This window comes from Thermobia domestica, chromosome 14 (assembly GCF_964235325.1).
Source record: "Thermobia domestica chromosome 14, izTheDome1.hap1.1, whole genome shotgun sequence".
Lineage (NCBI taxonomy): Eukaryota > Metazoa > Arthropoda > Insecta > Zygentoma > Lepismatidae > Thermobia > Thermobia domestica.
Genome location: NC_137467.1, coordinates 125,563,946 through 125,583,669, shown reverse-complemented (window position 1 = coordinate 125,583,669; position 19,724 = coordinate 125,563,946). Strand labels below are relative to the sequence as shown.

Genomic DNA, 19,724 nt, shown 5'->3' with positions numbered 1-19,724 from the left:
GCCCAATTCTGACGTGCTGTTCGTGAACGCCTGAATACGGATAGTTGTGGGTTCCCAAATTCACCTGTTCCTTATCCTTGGCCACCTCGAAGTCCAGATTTTACGACACGGATCAGTTAATGCCCTGTAGGGTATCATCAAATTACACATCAGGAACAAACTGTATATGGACAATGGTGCTCTGCGGGCAAGTGTCTTTGAAGCCTTCAAGATTGTGACGCCGTAGATGCTGAAGTTGACGAGTAGGAGAACATGAAGTCGTATCATGCTGTGCAGGGATAATGGAGGTGCACATATGGATGTTTTGGACTCATAATTGTAAGTATTGTTAAAGTAGAGATGAAATAAGTGCAAGTGTAAAAGTACTTTCTGGTCACTCTCTACATGGTAAGGTTATTATGAAAATCTCAGTGTTATAAATTATGTCTTACAATTGATTGAATCATTATTTTAACGCAATAAAAATAAATTGAAGAGAGATTAATCCTAAATTTCTTAAACTAGAAGGGGGAGACGAACAGGTCTATTATATTCTTCTGCACCGATAACTGTTTATATTTAACTTCTTAGGAATAGACTTAGCTCGTGCTATTCATGTTGAAATCTCCATATTTCAAAATAGCAGAGAAAGGAAAACAATATACTTGGATTCTTTTTCTTAAATGTGAAAGCTCACCTATGAAGAAAACCGTGCTAATACATTGATTATTAATCTTAAATGTCATGAAAACTACATCTGGATTTCTCGGCTATTAGACAGTGTATTCAAAAAATCGCTCCGCAGTGGATATAGTTACTTGTTCTGAGAAATGGATAAAAATTCACTTTTCTGTATTTGTATGTATATGTTGTATTATGCAAATGTACGACACAGACAGAAACGAAGCTGTACCTTAACTATCAATTCAAGAGAGATGTACCCTGCACAATGAAGACGGTTTGCATTATATTGTGATCAGCTCAAAGGTCTGTCAGATTTCTGCTAAGTATCGAATAATATGTGTGTGTGTTACAATATTAACAATAGATAAGTGTTTATTGGTTAAACAGGTGTTTCGTGCGGGCGACAAATAAAGAGAATACGTGGGACACTGTGTATCGAAGTGTTTCAACACTATTCGTTGAACAGTATCACGATCGACTTAAAACTTCAAACCTACTGAGGGACGCTATCACATATGAAGTACGTGTAAGTTATCGATCACCAATCTTTACTTCGAGTGTTCGCAGAAATGTGTTGATTGAACTATATCTAAGATAAACCAGTTTCAGCATTTCCTGTACTGGAATATTTCTTTGTAAACCTATTTTTTCACGCACTGTACTAATACTTACCTGATACTATCTTCTGCAGTCTGGTTGAGAACCTCATCACAAAGTTATTATGGTGAATATCTAGGTAATAGTTTGTTGAAAAGGAAGTGTCTCCGTGTGAAATTTCAAGCAAGTTACGATTGTCGTATTGGCTAGTCTATATACGCAGTGCAAACGCAGTGTTAATGTTCCCACCCCTTAAAAGAAATAAGCACTAAAATCATTTAGTGAACTTAACAAAAAATCATTCAGTACTGCCAGGTATATTTCGCATTGATAGCATACTTATTGCTACGCATTATTACTCACCTCACTTAAGTGTCTGGCATATAGCATCACTTAGCAATGAGAACTTTCTCATGGCTGTATTGTTAGCGCACGCGCCTTCAGTGTTGCACACTCGGGTTCGAGTTTTCGTGAGATCTATTATATTTGGATCTAGTGTTAATCTGCAGATTCACATTTCATGTAGCTTCGGTCTTAGACAGGACTTTAAACTCCAAATCATCAACAACAACATACTTAGCAACATGCTTAGTATCAACAATCACGTGATACTAAGCAAGTCCATGAAAAATTCGTTTTCAGCATTAACCAATACGACTTAAAAACAAGTAATTGAAATGAAGCACCGCACATCCATTTGTTGCTTTATAATTATTCATGTATTGATTTATATTGTGTGATTTTCAAAAGGAAATTCAAATATTAATATGAATTAAACTTTAATTGATGCAATAGAAGAAGGATGCGTAAAATACACGATGATTTGTTTAAAAGTATTTACAAGGGCCAAACAAGTATGATCCTCTTCATCTTCATCCATAATTTACGAAACAATTTAAAGATGCTCTGGAACTTAACTACGATGGCGCTGTATTAATCAACCAAAATTAACATCCAGAAACAATTTTGCTGTCCTGGAATTGAAAATTAAAACATTAGTATTCAAAACATGAATATACGTCTTTTCTAACAAATGAAGTGGTACATTTCTCCTTCAGTGGAATGTTTTGCTTTTTTCTTTACTTTTTACTGTTTCATAATTTAGTACATTTTTCAAAACATATATGTATTTGATTTTAGCCGAACCGAAGACCGAAAGCACATTGAAGGCTGCATTTTCCGGTTCAACTTTTGGACTGTAAGCTTTCCATGTATCCTTTATTTCCCTTTGGAATTGTGTGTATTCAAAAAAATACCGGTTTCAAATCATGCTACACAGAAGAAAAATGAGAGTAATGACAGAATTTGGAGGGGGAAGAAAATTGAATAAGAAGTTTCCACACTTCCCTCTGAAATTACTGATTCAAGAATAAATAAAGCATGATGGTTATTTTTGTATTATATCCGGAGTTTATCCATGGGATGGCTGAGTTAAACAACAAAAATCAACAATAAAGTGAAGATGACATATTTCAATTCTACTATTTAAAATCCAAGGAGCAAATATTTTCAGGGTCGAAATTTCAAGGTCAATGAGAGGTTTCTATGATGTCTTTCTTAATCTTTTCACTATTGTAAAACTAAAATTTAGAACTTTTCCCCCACAATTTTCAAATTAGTGTTTGAATGTGTGCGTGTAAGTGTTAATTCTTTTTTATATTCTTTTTTATATGAAGGGCAGAAACATTCGATTCTTTTAGACGAAGGCACGGTGCCTGAATGACAGAAGTTTCACCTGTGGTACTAGGGATCCCTGGATGGATTCCATGCCATGTGAGTTTATGGTGGATACTATTGTATTTGTAGGCTTTTCTTGGACTTCTCGTTTCCTCCGCTCCTCCAATTATTTCACAATCATTTATTCTCATTAATCACCCGTCTTCTGTGGCCTGCAGGATATAACGTGAGACGTGAACCTAAGCGTTGTGTTTGATATGTGCTTCATAGAAATTTGTTTATAACATTATATCACCATATGTATTTTTTATGTAAATGAATGTATGTTCAAACAAAATTGGATGAGTTATGATCAAGTATTATATAATCTCTTACAATGAATTTTGAAAGCTATACTTCATCTTCTGTGTACAATATGTATGCATGGAATGCTTTCTTCCGAAATAAAGGTTAGGAGTACGGTCAGTTTACTTTACAGCTAAAAGATTTACTCTTGTAAATAACATGTACAAGGGCACATAATAAATTACAAAATGAATTCTATGATTTCAACAAAAGTACAAAGAATTTAGAAGTGCTCATGTGTATTATTATTCTATGCTTAGCATCGAAATCTACGAATTCCACAAGTCGAATTGAATGAAGTGGGTTTGTTATAAAGTTTACAGATACAACAACTCCATAAATAAACCGTTAAATGTTTATATGTTCCAGTATAACACTGAAACACTAGAAAAAATTCAACCTAAATTTTTAACATACGACTTACAATTTGAAAAAAAAAATATTGGTTAAGGCACCCTCAGGGGTTGGGAAGGAATTACGTCATTCACAAGTTTAACAGCAGTCTTAACACACTAGACGATACTTCGATACTTCTAACAATTTTGGTTTCCTGCATAACAGGGGTAACACTTTCATTGACATTCGAATTCTTTGCAGAGAGGGATGAGAGAGTTTCAAATACTTTCCATAAATCTTTCTCTCTCTGCAAAGAACAGATGTTTCAGCTACTCTGTATTATAAAGATTAATAAATACTGCCAGGAATAGTGTTAGCCTGCCGTATTTTTCGCAATTAAAGAACGTATTTTTTCAAAGACTAATGAGACCTCCTCCGTTGAAACCAACATGTCGTTGCTGCTCCTCGAACAATAGCTATGTGTCATTCTAATCGAAAATTAGTTATAGTATACTAAAACACAAACGGTAACTTATTTGCCGATTTCAGAATCCGACACGTGTCACACAAGCTACTCGTACTACAGTCATTTATGTCCCTCTCAGTACTGTCTGCACTCAGGTCATCAGGAAACGTTGCCACATGTATGTACGGTGAGAATTTAGAGCTACAATTATTGCTTTCCGAAGGTAAAGAAAAAATAGATGTTAAATTAACGACACTTATATGTATTTAATGCATTTGTTCATGCTCATCTAATGATTACAATTAATAATGTTTTAAGTATGAATTATTCGTGATACAAATGTAATAAAAATCGTTGTGATAATAAATATGTAACTCATCATTTCTCAGACCAAACGTACAAAACAATTAAGACTACATTGCAAGAATAGTATATTTATTCAAGAAAGAGTTAGAGATAAGTAAATAAATAAACAATAATTCTATATTATTTTATTATAATTTATTTCATTTTACCAGGTTAAGGTGTTACTGCATGTATGTTGTAACATCCTGTGACTTACAATGTATGCATGTATGTTGTAACATCCTGTGACTTACAATGTAGTCTTAATTATTTTATACATTTGGTCTGGGAAGGGATAAGTTATATGTTTAAGTTATACGTATAAAATTGCATGAAACCCATCCAGATCAGATAAGATTAATGGCAAAACAAGAGATAACTATGTGTTAGTATAACTGGAGTAAAATTCAGACAAAATTTATCATCTTTATGCTTTGTAAGTTAATCGTTGTTTGACTTCCAAATTATGCTATGCATAAATATAGGAAGTGTTATAGGACGGCTTTATGTTCATCTGTATCCGTGTCTGTCAATCTTATTCAAGAAATATCGAGCATAATCTTTTTTAGATTCAATTCAGCTTCCCGAAAGTGACGTCTATTTCATCCGTTAACCTTCTATTTAATCAGGAAGTGGTGGAAATTAAGTACCTCTGATTTTGAGATTAATTGCCATAGAGCAAAATTGGCAAGATGTAGCCTGAAGTGTGTCTGTATTCTTTGAATTAATTCAGTGTGCCAATAGTAGGTTTCATTTCCTCTGTTATCTTTGTATTCAAACCGAAAGTGGGAGAAATGAACAAATTACGATTCCATCATTAATCGCTATAGAACATATATAGTAATATATAGCGGCAAGTGGCATTTTAGAATAAATTCAGGTCTGAAGAACAGATACACTGAGTGCTCACTGAATTGTGACCAGCCCTTTAACAAGATGTGTGGCCAGCAGCCCAGCTAATTGCCTGATTACCCCGACTGTTAGCATTGCAGAGAAAGAACACACTCGAGGCTACATTTTGGCAGCCAGCACACTTTGTAACGGGAGGTGCGCAGGATTTATCCGCATTTTAATAGGGCATGACTGTTGGTACCCGAACAATAGGTGCGTCAATAACCCAGACAGCAGTACTTGTCGGACGAACCGTTCCTGTGGGAAGAAAATGGGGTAACGGTTTCCAAGTGACGGGACTACAGGGGCGTAGTTAAGTTCAAAACGTGGGGGGAGCGTCGTGTCACACAGCTCGTGACAGCTAAACGAACTATCAGTGTCCGGGGACTACGTGACCAATACAATGGTGAATGCACAACACTCATATTCCACGCAACTGTAAGGGGTACACGGCACGCATGCAGTTCCACAGCAGACGACACACTCAACATCCACTCCTTACGACTCTTTACAGCCGACTTCATCACTCCCGGGGAGAGGAGCACACTGATTCATGGGTGAATAGAAAAGAGTGTGTTGATTCGACAAATAAACTTCCCTTGGGCTTCTGCAACTTCTGTGCGACGGGTGTGTGCATGTGTGGCGCCGAAAGCACGAAACTATTGGTCCCTCATGCATGGTGCGTAAGGTACAGGCAGGTAGGTGTAGCTGTATTGTTTGGGGATGCTTCCGTTGGCATGGACTAGAACCGTTGGTGTGTATGGACCACACCGAGAAATCAATTGTGTAACGACTTGTGTTAGTGAATCACATATACCAGACAATTCAACATTTTCACTCTCACGAAGACGACCTTTTCCAGGTCAACAGGCCACCAAGCCAGGACACTACTTGCTTGGTTTATGAAACATTCTACAGAGATGCAGTGTATGAATTGGCCTCCTAACTCACCAGATCTTCATCCTATAGAAAATTTATTAGATGTTGCGGAACGAACTCTTCGCACCATGGCTCTTGCACCAACATCTGTGAGTTGATTGTGAAATGCCACAATGGTAACAGGAATATATCGTGTCAGATCCCAGTGGAAACTTATCCGCAACTACCAGAATGCATGCCACACCTTGTTCAGGCCGTCCTCTGAACAAAAGATAGTCCAACAAATTATTAGGTATGTGGTAGCAATTCAATAAGCACTCGGTGTAATTTACTTACTAAAGCCGGAAGTAATCGAAATTTACTAATATTTCCGGTTTCAATGTTCAGCTCTGTAGAAGAACTGTAGTAGATAGCGACAAGCGTTTTTCTTGAATGAATTCCACATTCCAAGAGTAGGTTCCATGTAATACATATTCCTCCATTCCAACCATAAATGTCAGAAATTGAGAATTTCTGGTTCCATTGTTGACAGCTGTCATACAAAAACGGTATTAACGACAAGCAGTTCTTTGGAATGAATTCATCGTCTCAAGTAAAGATACCCATCTTCCCTCGCATTTCTCTATTCAGGTCGGAAATGATTGTAAATTTTATTATTACTTCCCGTTTCTCTATGGATTCCCATAGATCAGAGATGATAAGAGATATCGAGAAGTAGTTTCCTGCCGTCGCACAGTGGGGCGAAAATGCTAAAAGCTGGCCAAAATATGATAACTATATTCAAATTGAATGAAATTTAGTATTAAGGGGTTATTGAGGTTGCTGATTACGATTCTGCAACTAAAGTTGAAAAACACAAAATGGCGGAATAAAATTTGCAAAAGTCGAAAAAGTAGTAGAAATATTCTCAAAAATGGCGATAAAGGGGTTATTGAGGTTGCTGATTACGATTCTGCAACTCAAGTTAAAAAAACAAAATGGCGGATCCAAAATGGCGGAATAAAAAGAATGTCGACATACTTCATAATTTTCACAATGTATCTTTAACAACATTCACTTTTTTCACATATTTTGATGAACAATTACTTGTTACTAACGTTCTTATTTATTAGAAATGTATTATTACTTAAATGACACAAATTATTGGTATTTGATTCCGTTATGATAACTGCAACGGCTTGTCACTGTAACATTAATGAACAATAATTAACATCAACACGCTTCGTAATTGACACGTTTTGGCAGCTACATTTTTGTCGAGAGCATTAATTAATATTCAGACTACCATTCTACAAAATATGAACGTGGTGCACGAGGGTGCACATAATGTTTTCAACGCTTTAATTTAATAAAATATTTCAACAATGTGAAAATTTTGCCTGACTTGCTATTCAAATTATAAATTATTACATCATTATTATTAACTTTTCACTTCATGCACTTATTCTACTTACCAGTACGATATAGGAAAACTTTACAGATTTATAAACTATGAAGGCGTTCGAAAGTTACAACCGTTTCAACGGACGCGTCACAATTCTTCTATTGTTCTCTACTCATTTGACCTGGTGAAGGGTCTACTTAAGAGTGGCTCAGGTAGTCGGAATAAAGTAGAAACACTATTCTGTTTATGGATTTGGGCCCTTCTAACATCACTCTAGCCAACTACATAAAAAAATTCTATATTACTAACTTTCGTTTTTTTTTTTTTTTTTTTTTTACTTTTGGCCAGCTTTTTGCGTTTTCGCTCCACTGTGCGTCGATTAAGAATATGTCTCTTGTCCGATTTTATTCCTACAAGGCAACCGGAAGTTGTAGAAATTCATTACAACTTTCGGTTTGAGGTTTAACCTACACATAGCAAAACAGATAGATAGCAATAGACAGCAAAAAGTGGCTTTCTGATGTCGCTTCGGCCTCCGAAAAATAAGTTCCAACTGTGACCTTAAATTATAAATATACTACGACTTTAATTCAGTTTTGAGCTCTCGTAATTTGAAAGACTACCGTAGTTTGAACATGTGAAATGATACTCAATTTTTTACAATATTGAATATTGGAATATCATATGTACTTGCCATAAATCAGGTAATGAAAACAAGTTATTGAGTGAGATAATTTGGAAACCTAATACGTTTTGGCTAACAATCCTTCAAATTATGTAAATTTTCGACCAATGTTTTATTACTTCAAGCGTTTATCCAATTAATACATGGTGCTAATTTGATGTATCCATGAGGATTAACCCTCACGCTAACTTATAACGCTGCTGAATTAAAATACCCTTAATGCTTTTATGAAAAGTATAGGGTGATTTTTTTTAACTCACGGATATAATTTCGGTCTAAAATTTCTAACTGAAGTCCAATTTACATGCGGTTTCCAGCAAATGGTCAAGGAAGGATTGGAGATTTATGAGACTATATTTACTTGTTTAAATTCATCCGCGCTAATATCGACCAGGCCTCAAGAAGAACAGCAAATATTCGCTATTAAACCTTACAATTTTGATGAGATTTTGGATTTTTGAAGCTAAATTACATCATACAAATTAAAAATCTCTTTGGAGTTTTACGTCCTACGTTTATGGCGGCTAGGCTAAGGAAGACGGTGAATTCCGAGGAAACCCCCATGGTGATTGTCCACCACAAAGTTCACTTGGCGCGAGCTGGGATCGAACCAGGGACCCCATGCTCTAGAGGTGAACGCTCTACCACTGAACTACCGCGATCCCAGAGAATACAAGTAAAGTGTAATTAAGAATACAAAGTATTAGTGGTAATACTCATAAATCATATGTTGAATAGCTACGTTATACCCGTTTTCTTGCGACAAACGACGAAGAGATGAATTGGCGACCTAAGGAGTCGATAACTGGCATCTTCCAAAAGACCAGCCTGCAGGGTCTGATGTTTTCCTGTCTTTCCCAGAAGTGATCCTGTTTCTTCCTATTTATTCACTAACGACCATATTATGTTCCTGTCTGCGGAAAAACGTGAGGCAAATTTGTTTCTAATGCCCTTTGAGTGTCAACTACAGATTCAGTTCTCCAAAAATTTGTAATGATAGTGTCATATTGCTCCAAAGAGTACACTATGCTCACTGTGTCCTAATCATACTCACTAGTAGCACAGAATTGTACAGCACAATTCCCAATACAAAGGCCGAATTTCCTGTTTCTTATTTACCTTGGCGAGGTTGTCATCTAACAAAGAAAACTCAAATCTCCAAGCGGCAACGCAAGTCATTCCTATTGTAAGGTACAGTGGCGAATATTTGCGGTTTTTATTGGGTCGTGGCAGATATTTCCTCGGACGAATTTAAACAAGTAAACATAGTTCCATGAATCTCCCATCTTTCCTTGATCTTTTGCCGCAAACCGCATGAAAATCGGACTTCAGTTAGAAATCGTAGACAAAAATTAAATCAGTGAGTTTTAGAAAAATCACCCTGTATAATGAAACTTGAATATTCCCTTTCTTCCTTTGCCTTTTACATGTGGAAATTACTTTTAAATTGTCGATGTGAAGCAAGGAAGTCATCTGGGGAGGATAGGGGATATTGTAGCCTACTTTCTGGCACGTCCGTCATGATACAATTCCTTTTTAGTGAATGTTCCGATAAGTTTCTCTTCCTCTTCATAATAATGTCTAAAATTGTTCTTTCTTACCCACCATTTTTAAGACCCTCTCATTCGTTTTCCACTCGACCCAGCTAATTCTCTCTACTCTTCTTTACATCCACATTTCAAAACACTTCCAGTCGATTGGCACCATTTTTGCGTAATATCCATTTCTGACCTGTACAGAACAATGCTCTACGTGAAGCATTTTATGAGTATTTTTTTTCAACCCTTTATTTAAAGTCCCACAAAATAGTATTTTCATCCTCCTGAACGCTTCCTTCGCTATTCCTATGTAGAGACCCTACACAGAGCTGTTTTGAGGATTGTATTAAGAGTTTGTCTAACGCACTATACGAACTTCAGTATTTAGAAATACATTACTGAAGTTATCAACGATTTAGGCCTATATCGAAAACTGCCAGCCAAAATTTATTTTATTTTATTTTATTTTTTGTATGATTGTCCAAAGACATTAGGAGAAATCGAGGTAAAATAGACTTATAGGGTGGTATTTAGAGAAATCTGTTAACAAAGCTTTATTCACGCGATTAGTTACTGTAGTATTTGCTCTGTACTAAGAAGGGTGTACTATTTAGTATTCTGAGTCTGCTTGGAGTCCAGCTAATAAGTTGATTTGGGTATGAGTAACTAATATAACCCAAATACATCGGATGAGAAAAATAAATGTGGCAGCTACTGAAAACTAGATGTACGCATGCGTAGTCTCTAAAAGTGAAAATGTATGAAGTACTCGGCTAAATAGCTGCTTCATAGTTAATTCACTCAATGCGAGATGAAAGTTAAGAAAGAAAGAAAGACTACCTTTGTATTCCCATAATGTAAGTTTAATGATGAAAACCCGAGGGCATATTTTTTAATCATGTTCGACCCTAGCCATAGGAGCTAAATACGCTGTTCTGATTGGTTGAAGTTATCCGTTTCTCGCCACGTAGCGTACATATAGCAGAAATCAGACTGGCTGCTGTCGGTTCTCGTAGCAGAGCGTGCTTGCGCAACAGGGTAGTAATCATAATCGCTTCTCGCGTGGGTTTAAACCCGGCAAAAGGAAAGATCTTTTTTAAATTTTCATAACTCTTTTCTATTAAAATAAGATGAAAATAATACTCAAAAAATGATTTACTTACGTTACGCGTGCAGTTTTACTATACGAATCCATAGTATAAGAAGTAGTAGCATTAGTAGTACTGCTAGTAGTGGTAGGAGGAGCGGAAGGAGGAGCAGTGGTAGTAGGAATGGGTTAGAAACCCCGCAGGGCTCGATTTGTTCCACCTTGACCCCATGCAACCAATCAGAAACGTGTATTTAGTTCCTATGGCTAGGGTCGAGCATGAAAAAATATGCAAACCAAGGTGCCCTGTGCTCTAAATTATTTAGTCACATGTTATTAGCTGAGTCAACTACATGCTAATCAGTGATTCTGAATGAACTTCTGATAACCATTCGTTAATCAATCTCTTAGTATGGCGCTAATCATGCCTCAAAATGATTCTGCATAAGGCCCGTACTAGTCTATCTTCTAACGATTTCCCCCTAATGTGTTGAGATAACTCTGCGAAAAAGTCGTGGCTGAACAATTTCAATACAAATTGCTGTTATCATGTTTCTAAATACGGAACTTAACATTACACGTTAGTCAAACGTTCAATACAATGCTAAAAACAACTCTGTATAGGTTCAGTATGATGACCTCTTAGGTATAGATTAATTTTACCACCGCTTTTGCTTACTTGGTTTCGAAACGGACTCCATTCTATTTCTCTAATAGTCGAATGATCACCACAACACTTGTGGTGCTTGATAACAGCTACAAATATAATGCAACGGTATTTTAAACGATTAATTTACCTGCTTTCTAATTTAACGTTTCACGATTAAGCCCTGAGGCTAATGGAGGCGCTTTTGATAATCATGAATAAAATACTGCAATGTGTAAACTGAAAGCAATTGGTCAAAAGAAGAAAAAAACAGGGAAATCCACGCAGACAGTGTTTGTTCAGCACAAAACCCACGCATCACACCCAATCAAACCGCATCAAACCCACTCTATCACTGAGCGAGCCAACGCGAACTCGAATAATTAAATGAAGTTTCAATATATAATATTTTAATTGGATAGGAGAAAAAGTATAACAATTCCAATGGTCAATACTACTGTGAACAAATCATGTTTGTAAATATTATATGAAACATGGAATTATTATACAGAAAGTAAAATGATATAATGATTGTAAGAGGAAAATGAATTCTGATAAGAACAAATTTTGTTTTATGAGTGCCTGTAGGGTTTAATGTATGTAAACGTAATAATATATACTGTATGCCTAAATTTTGTTATTAGAAAGCTATCTGTTTGAGGTGAAGAAATGGAATGTTTCTATATCCGAATGCACTATCTATTTTACTTATCTCTATCGATGTACTTTTCATTACTTTCCAATTACATAAGATCTGCTTTCAACTAACAATCATAATTTTAGATCGCTTTCCATACCAAGGACGTGAATGAAACAGACTTAAGTCTGCACTCTTCAATTTTTAACACCTATCGATACGTGAAGTGGAACTGGAACTGGATCTGCTTTAAGAAATGGTTCATTCCACAGCATACAAACTGAGGCTTAGAAGTAAATTTTAACTAATTCTTGTACTATATCATGATCTTAACAATCCATATTAGTCCGCATAACCTATATAACTAATGTATCCTTAGCTAACTATTTTGATACCGACTGTACTTGTGAAATGTCTATTATTCTTTTAAACTTTTATTCTTCATAATTCGCGAAAAATAAGTTGCGAGATTGCGACTTTCAGCTAGAAGTTACTAGACTACTTAAGCTAATGTTCAGTATTGTCAAATGTGAAATGTGATAATGAAGGAGTGACGTAAACTAAAAAGGAAAGACATATATAAGAATTGGGCCAAGTTACGTGCAAAAGAACAAGTTTAAGAACTTATACTAACAGCATATTATTAACTGACATGTTCTAAGCTTCTACATGTCTTACATACCTATTTCGACTCTTCTTTTCTAAATGATAAGATGAATAAGCTCAAACGAAAAGTCGAAAACTTCTTCCAAGCTGCTGACTTCCATCATAGCTAAACTGAAATTAATAATGTTCTATTAATTGATGCTGAATTAAAATTAATTAACAATAAGCGGTTAATAAAATAAATTGATATGTGTTAAAACTTATGTAAAACTAAATGGTCATTTCACATATCTAACTGTGATAAACAAAATACAGAAGGTTGTTCGGTTTATATCTCGTCGATATTTTACGAGAAATCCCGCCACAATTACGAGTGATGGTTTCTCTATTAGATCTCTAGTACTGTAGAATGTACGACGACATCGCAATTTCCACTGCAACAAACCTCCAGACAGGTTGTTCACAACATACTTACTTATCCGGGGATCGAACCAGAGATTCACGCATCAGAGATAAGCGATCTACTACTAAGCCACCGTGCTCCTCATAAAAGTGGATTCCCAACCGCTTTTTGCGGGCTGAGTACAAACAAGGAATGTCTGTCCGAAGGATTGGAGTCATGGTGGATTCTTTAAAGTACACAGTGTTAACCTTACATTTTAGTCTTGCATATCTCCAATTCCCCCTCGTAGAAGTATCTGGTGACAATTACGATTTCCTGCTGGAAAGTCTCTCTTCACTGTTGGAGAATCTCAATAATTCGTTGCTAGAGCACATAATTGCCTGAATCTTACCATTATGAGTAAAATAAAAGTAGGAATAATCAAATGTGACAAGCGTCTTCACTGATTGTTCTCCCTCTTCCAGTTCTTCCTATAATTATTAGGACTATAACTATATTAAGCAGTTTGTCTTATGTTCAAGAATGTGGCACTTGACGAGGTTGAAAACACATGGCAGGTAAAGCTCACAGTAGACTGAGTCAAATGTAATCTCTAGACCATATCTTGTCGAGTGGTGGAGTCACCTGGCCTGCCAGTCGACAAATCCCATGAATCACCTCACGTGACACTTTCGATGATAACCTCGAATCAGCTCGTTTTGTTTTCGAATACTCATGCATGGGTCCTATTTCTGTTTGCCTGGTCACAATATATTTAGCTGTAGTTACTCCAGTGGTTAAACGTTTTCCTGACACACGCTATTTGATTATACAAGAAAGTGCACGTGGAAAATAGTCAAGACTTAGCCTTTCTAATAAAGGTCCATTTTCAGCGTTATTTCACTAGCAACAATATAACACTCTGGTAATGGCAACATTGGTAATGAGATTGGTTTCATATTTCTCGAGCAACTAGATAGGTGACAGAGAAAAACAAAAAAAGAAAAGAAAAAAGAAAAAAACAGAAAATTAGCACATCCTGTAAAAACAGAACTTATTTTTAGTTCATCCTTTGCAATTGTTGCTTTGATTAAGTTGCAAAAGGAAACGAGGACTATGGAACTATTAGTCTTATATAAATGCCCACTTCAAACTTGATCAATGTAACAGAAGAAAAAGAGAAAATTAGGAAAAATAAATTGGACTTAGGAACGGGAAGGACACTACATATACAGATGATTTAGTAATTGGCAGGCACGTAGCCAGTATTTCGTGAAGAGCGGGTCCGTGACATGAAATACTGTGCTCATTACACCAGGGGCTCGATCATTCTAAACTATTTTACTGGAATATATAATGGTTCGTTTAGCCAGGATTTCGTAACGGGGGGGGGGGAGATGAAATTATGAAGGCCCAGGAGCTCTATCAATCTAAACTACTTTACTACCAACATATACTGGTTTGTTAGAGCAATAAAATATGGATATGTTGGAAAGTAACTTTAATAACAAACTATGAAGAAATCTCGAGTAAAATAATAATAATAATAAAAACGTATTGAAGAAGATTTTACAATATTACTGTCCTTCCTCTGTTTATTCAAATATAACAATTTTCCTTTCATTATGATCTCAACTATTATAAAAAGTACCTATTCACTATTATAAAAAATACATAGTACTCAATAATGTCTTGTAAACTATTTTACAATATTTGCTTTCCTTTCTCTGTTGAATCAAATGCTAACAGAACTTTCTTTCCAGATAATTTTTGTTTTTATTATTCCGACGACTACTGTCGGTTCCAAATGACAGGTTAAACTATCAATAGAAAATTGTTTTTGAAGTAACATGTTTGATAGTGCAAGGATGCAATGAGGAAAAATTATGTTAAAAATATCTAATCTGTTACACAACTGCACTATGCTTTCGGAAGCTTGAAATCACCCTGATTAGTAGCACAAATTCTGAGAATTCCGTAACTTTTCTAGAAATTTTAAGTTCCATGTCTCTTCCAGAATATCTCACTCACCTCGCCACATGTATTGCAAGTTATATAAATCTCCTCAAAAGAAAGAGTAATCAAAAGCTTACTGTAGCTTTTTAATTTTAACGCTGATCCTCCTTTTTCTCATTTCATTTTGTTTCATCCTGCCTTAATTATTTTAATTTCTGGTCTCGAAGTGGGGTCCGGGCCCCCTGGACCCCTCCTTGGCTACGTGCCTGTTAATTGGTTGACGTCTTATAGGAAATAGGAAGGAAGTATCTATATAATGGTTGCTAATTGAAAGAACGTTTTCGAGCCACTGAACCAGGAAATTTTGACAAAAGTTCTAAGGAAGGTTGGGGTGAAATGGAAGATTGAAGACTAATAAAGAAGTTGCAAATGATAGAAAATTAAGTGTCAGAATTGAGGACAAAATTATAGGTGGAAATAAAACTGTAATGTTCCACAAGGATATTGTAATTCAAGTCTCTGAGTTAAAATTAGAAATGCCTTCTACAGTAATAGCTCTGCCCTGTCGCGACAAAACGCTGTAACTTTGGTGGAGCAGTTTTGAGAAAACGAGAGCCGTAAAGTCGCCACAGAGACTCGTTCTATTTACATCGAGATTCTCTTTGGTATATTTTCAAAAGTATTTGACTCAATTCAATGTTGGGCCTGGTGAACATAAATATCGGTGGCTGGAAATTCAAAAATGTTTATAGCGACAAAACAATGTAACTCAAGTTACAGCGTTTTGTCGCGACACGGCAGTTATATTGTGACGATTTACATAATTGTAACTCAAACTGTATTCTTTTAATTCAATTATTTGAAAATTGATAGTGATAATACTTCACATACTTCATAAAAATATTAATGTAAAAGTGAATATCTGGGTAATGGAGCAGTTTTTATTCAGTTCTTGTGATATTCATAACCCTAATTATCAACCCAAGTCTACACTCCAGTCCTCTATTTTCAGTTCATCTTTTTCAAATTACAGGAGAAACAACATAGAGCAGTATTCATAGGGAAATTCATGAACCAAGTGTTAGTCACGAGATTATTTAGTGTTGTATTAGCTCTGTACTAAGGAGGATTTTTTTTTGGTATTTAGAATCTGCTTGGAGTTCAGCTAATAAGTTGATTTGAGTATGATTAATTAATATAATCCCAATACTTCGGGTGAGAAAAATAAATGTGGCAACTACTGAAATCTAGGTGTGAGCATGCGTAGTCTGTAAAAGTGAAAATACGTGAGTATGAAATTTGAAATATTTTCTTTCTGGTTTGACATCACAACTTATAAATAGTGATGTAATCATATTATAATTAACGTATTCAATTCTGAGGGATGTATTTACCGGGCAATAGAAGTCAATTAATATTAGCGACAATGGAAGGATTATGTTGTAATCAATCTAGAAGATAATTTGTGGACCAGTTGTATGTATACCTTAGTAAACTGGAAATTTTCTACTCAAATGTTCAATTAAGGAAACAGTTCTGCTATTGAGTTGAGTTGAGTTTGAGTTTAACATCCCTTTCAGCAACGAGGCTATATGACACGGGACCTACTGCTTAACGTGGAATCAGAACCATATCATCTCCCACCCAGAATCGAACCCGGGCATCCCATGTCAAAGGCGCGGACGTTAACCGCTTAGCTACGAAGGAGAGCTCAGTTCTGCTATTTTAGAGGACTCAGCTTAATAGCTACTTCAGAGTTAACTCACTCGAAAGGAAAGAATGACAGGTAATTAATTGCATTTGTATTCCCATAATGTAACTCTATTGTAGCTAAACCAGGGTAGTAACCTCTGCACTCAATTAATTAGTCACGTGTGATTAATTTAGTCAATTGCTACTTGCTAATCAGAGAATCTGAATACACTTCTAGTAGCCATGAGTTAGTAAAATCTACAGTTGCTTATCTTTCGTTAAAACGACTGCATAAGGCCTATAGACATCTACCCATTCTTTATTGATGTAGGCGTTTATTTGACTACATCTACAAAAGGGTCTACAGTTTGCCCCAGAATAGAACTCGCAGACGTACAAAATAGACCATAGGTGGAGTCGCTCAACAATTAAATCTCTTTTGGCAACATTTAGGTCCACTGAATCTTATTAAAGGCAGGACAAAGGCCTTTCGTCTTACGGATTAAACCATCTAAGCTCTTTATTGGATAATCATAACGGTGGTAATTTCTAATTATGCATGCTTCTACTGTTTATAGAAATGAAATCTTATTTTCTTAAGGCAGCCAACAACGCAATTTACATATTTTCGTTTGTTTTGAACAATGACGAAAGAAAATCAAACGTTCTGGAATATGTTGTTTTTCTTCCTCAAAGAAACTTAAGTGAAGAACCTGATTACAACTTTCTAGAAAGGTTTTCCAGGCTAGGAAAAGTCGGTATCACATTTAGTTTATTTTTCTTAAATCCTAATGTATATTAAACAAATTTGATTTCGCTGTAAACTCATTCTTTCTAAGTTAGGATTAAAACTTATTGAAATCTAATTGATTAAAAATGAAATTCGTGAAAATAGTTTCGTAAACTACATAGATACTACTACATTAGCTTGCTTATACTGTAGTTCGAGAAATTATCTTTGCAAACAGGATCTAAATTAAGCTTAGCAGTATACATACTACACTTATAATGATTTGAAATATACACGAGAAATGGCAATTCCTCCTTTCCTTTGAAGTGTTCATGCTGAAGTAAATATTTATTATAAGGTTATTTATTACGAAAGCGCTTCGTCCAACTTCCACTAGAGGAGAAGACATGAGACTGCGAAACGATGTTACGTCAAATATGTTTATTGGAGGCTAAACATCTGCCATAAAGAAGGTAAGACTATGTCGTTTAATGATTGTTGATCAATGAGCATTAAAATTTATCGAGTGTAATCAAAGTGCCCCTAAATATTAAATACGGTATATAATTCGATTTCTGCAGTCAGCTATTGAGTTCCTAAAGAATCCAAGATCAGACACTTCAGAAATCATACAAGGTGTGCTCAGAAAATATGAACCTTTGGTTGACAAAAGTATTTAGTACATTTATTGATTTGGGAATCCGGAACACTAATATCCTTCAAAGTAGTCTCCTTGGTAATGCACACACTTCTCCCAGCGCTCCCGGCATTGTTGGAAACACTGCTGGAACGCAGTTTTTGGAATGATGAGCAACCGTGCCGTTGCATTCCGCGTGATGTCTTCTCTTGAGTCAAATTGGGTCCCTTCCCACATAGCACACTACGTCTCTGGGATTTCCCATTTTGATCCCAATCATCCCATTCGGTTCCCGGGATTATCGGGACAATGAGAAGACATCCCATGGACGTCCTGCATGGGACATCCTGAAGGATTCCCATGTAGGATGTCCACGGGACGTCCCAGATGGGACAGGAGGTCCGAGGGAAAACCAATAGACATGGGTCCGAGGGAAAACCGTATTCCGGGATATTAGCGGACATCTGGATCTCCCGCGGAAATCCTGTGGATGTCCCTAGAACACATTCGGATAATCCCGGGATGTCCCGTCGTCCGTTGCGTGCTCAGTCTCGGAAATCCCGTGGACGTACTTGTGCTATGTGGGTTTTAATGGCATTTTCAGCTTGGAAAGAAGAACTAGTAACTTGGAGCCATGTCGAATGCGTAGGGAGCCTGACGACATACCGATAACGTGTTTGGCAATGAATACCTGAATCAAACTTAGTGGAAATTCTGCTCATGCCAAAATACTCGTTCAAAATTGAATGCACCGATCCGATTGAATGGTTTCCGATTGGTTATCGCCAAGCTTTTGACAACATTTGATGCAATGTCGTTTCTTAGGCTTCTCTATCATTTTACAGAACACAAAAGTCCGACTACCGCTTATTAGACGTGTTTACTCCTTGGCCGACTGCCAGCGACTGACGCTTTCTTAGGGCTGGAGAAAATTCACGACTGCGCATGAGAGTCCCCTCTACATTTACACTGAAGATAGTCTCCCCTGCTCCATTGGTTTACGCGAGAAAAAGTAAGGTTCGATACTTTTTGAACACACCTCTGTTTTATCCCTTTTACAATCCACGTAATTCATGCGTTTATATAATCGCCTTCCACCGCAGATTTCATCCCTGCTTACTTTCTTAGTGTACAACGATAAGTTTTTCTTTAATCCCTCTGTAGCACTTGTGAACACAGCAATTACTAAAAATTCCCATTGTATTCCTTATTCATTCGACAATGAGTTGTAACAGTATTAGTACGTTCTTTCTTGTGAAGGAATTGAACTATATTAGTAGTTCACACTTGGCGAGCGCTTCGGTAAGTTTTCATACCAAATATTCCACAACAATTGAACAGTAAGGTCTGTCTTTCGGTATGGTGAATTGCGACTTCCATTAAACAGCTTTGGCTTTTCATCGTTTCATAATCGCACTTGGCTTTTTCTTTGATGGCTTAACGGAGATTGAAATAGAACCTTCATCATAGTACGAGGGACTTCTGAGAAAATGATCACGCAACCAAAAATGATGCAGATAGAATTATGAAATTCTACAGTTTTAA

The 19,724-nt window shown here is 36.2% G+C and overlaps 1 protein-coding gene across 2 annotated transcripts in view; it reads right to left on the bottom strand.

Moving 5' to 3' along the window:
• Positions 1 to 2,022: 2,022 nt before the first annotated feature.
• The window catches only part of LOC145670710 (uncharacterized), a 77,625-nt gene continuing 59,923 nt past the window's right edge, over positions 2,023 to 19,724 (bottom strand). For both annotated transcript variants that reach the window (XR_014128387.1, XM_081739493.1), the window contains exons 2-3: positions 12,859 to 12,953; positions 2,023 to 2,234 (exon numbers count right to left, since the gene is read on the bottom strand). Coding sequence is in view for 1 of the 2 variants with exons in the window: in XM_081739493.1 (XP_081595619.1) it covers positions 12,949 to 12,953 (5 nt within the window). In the remaining variant the exon portion in view is untranslated. The remainder of the gene's footprint in view (positions 2,235 to 12,858; positions 12,954 to 19,724) is intronic.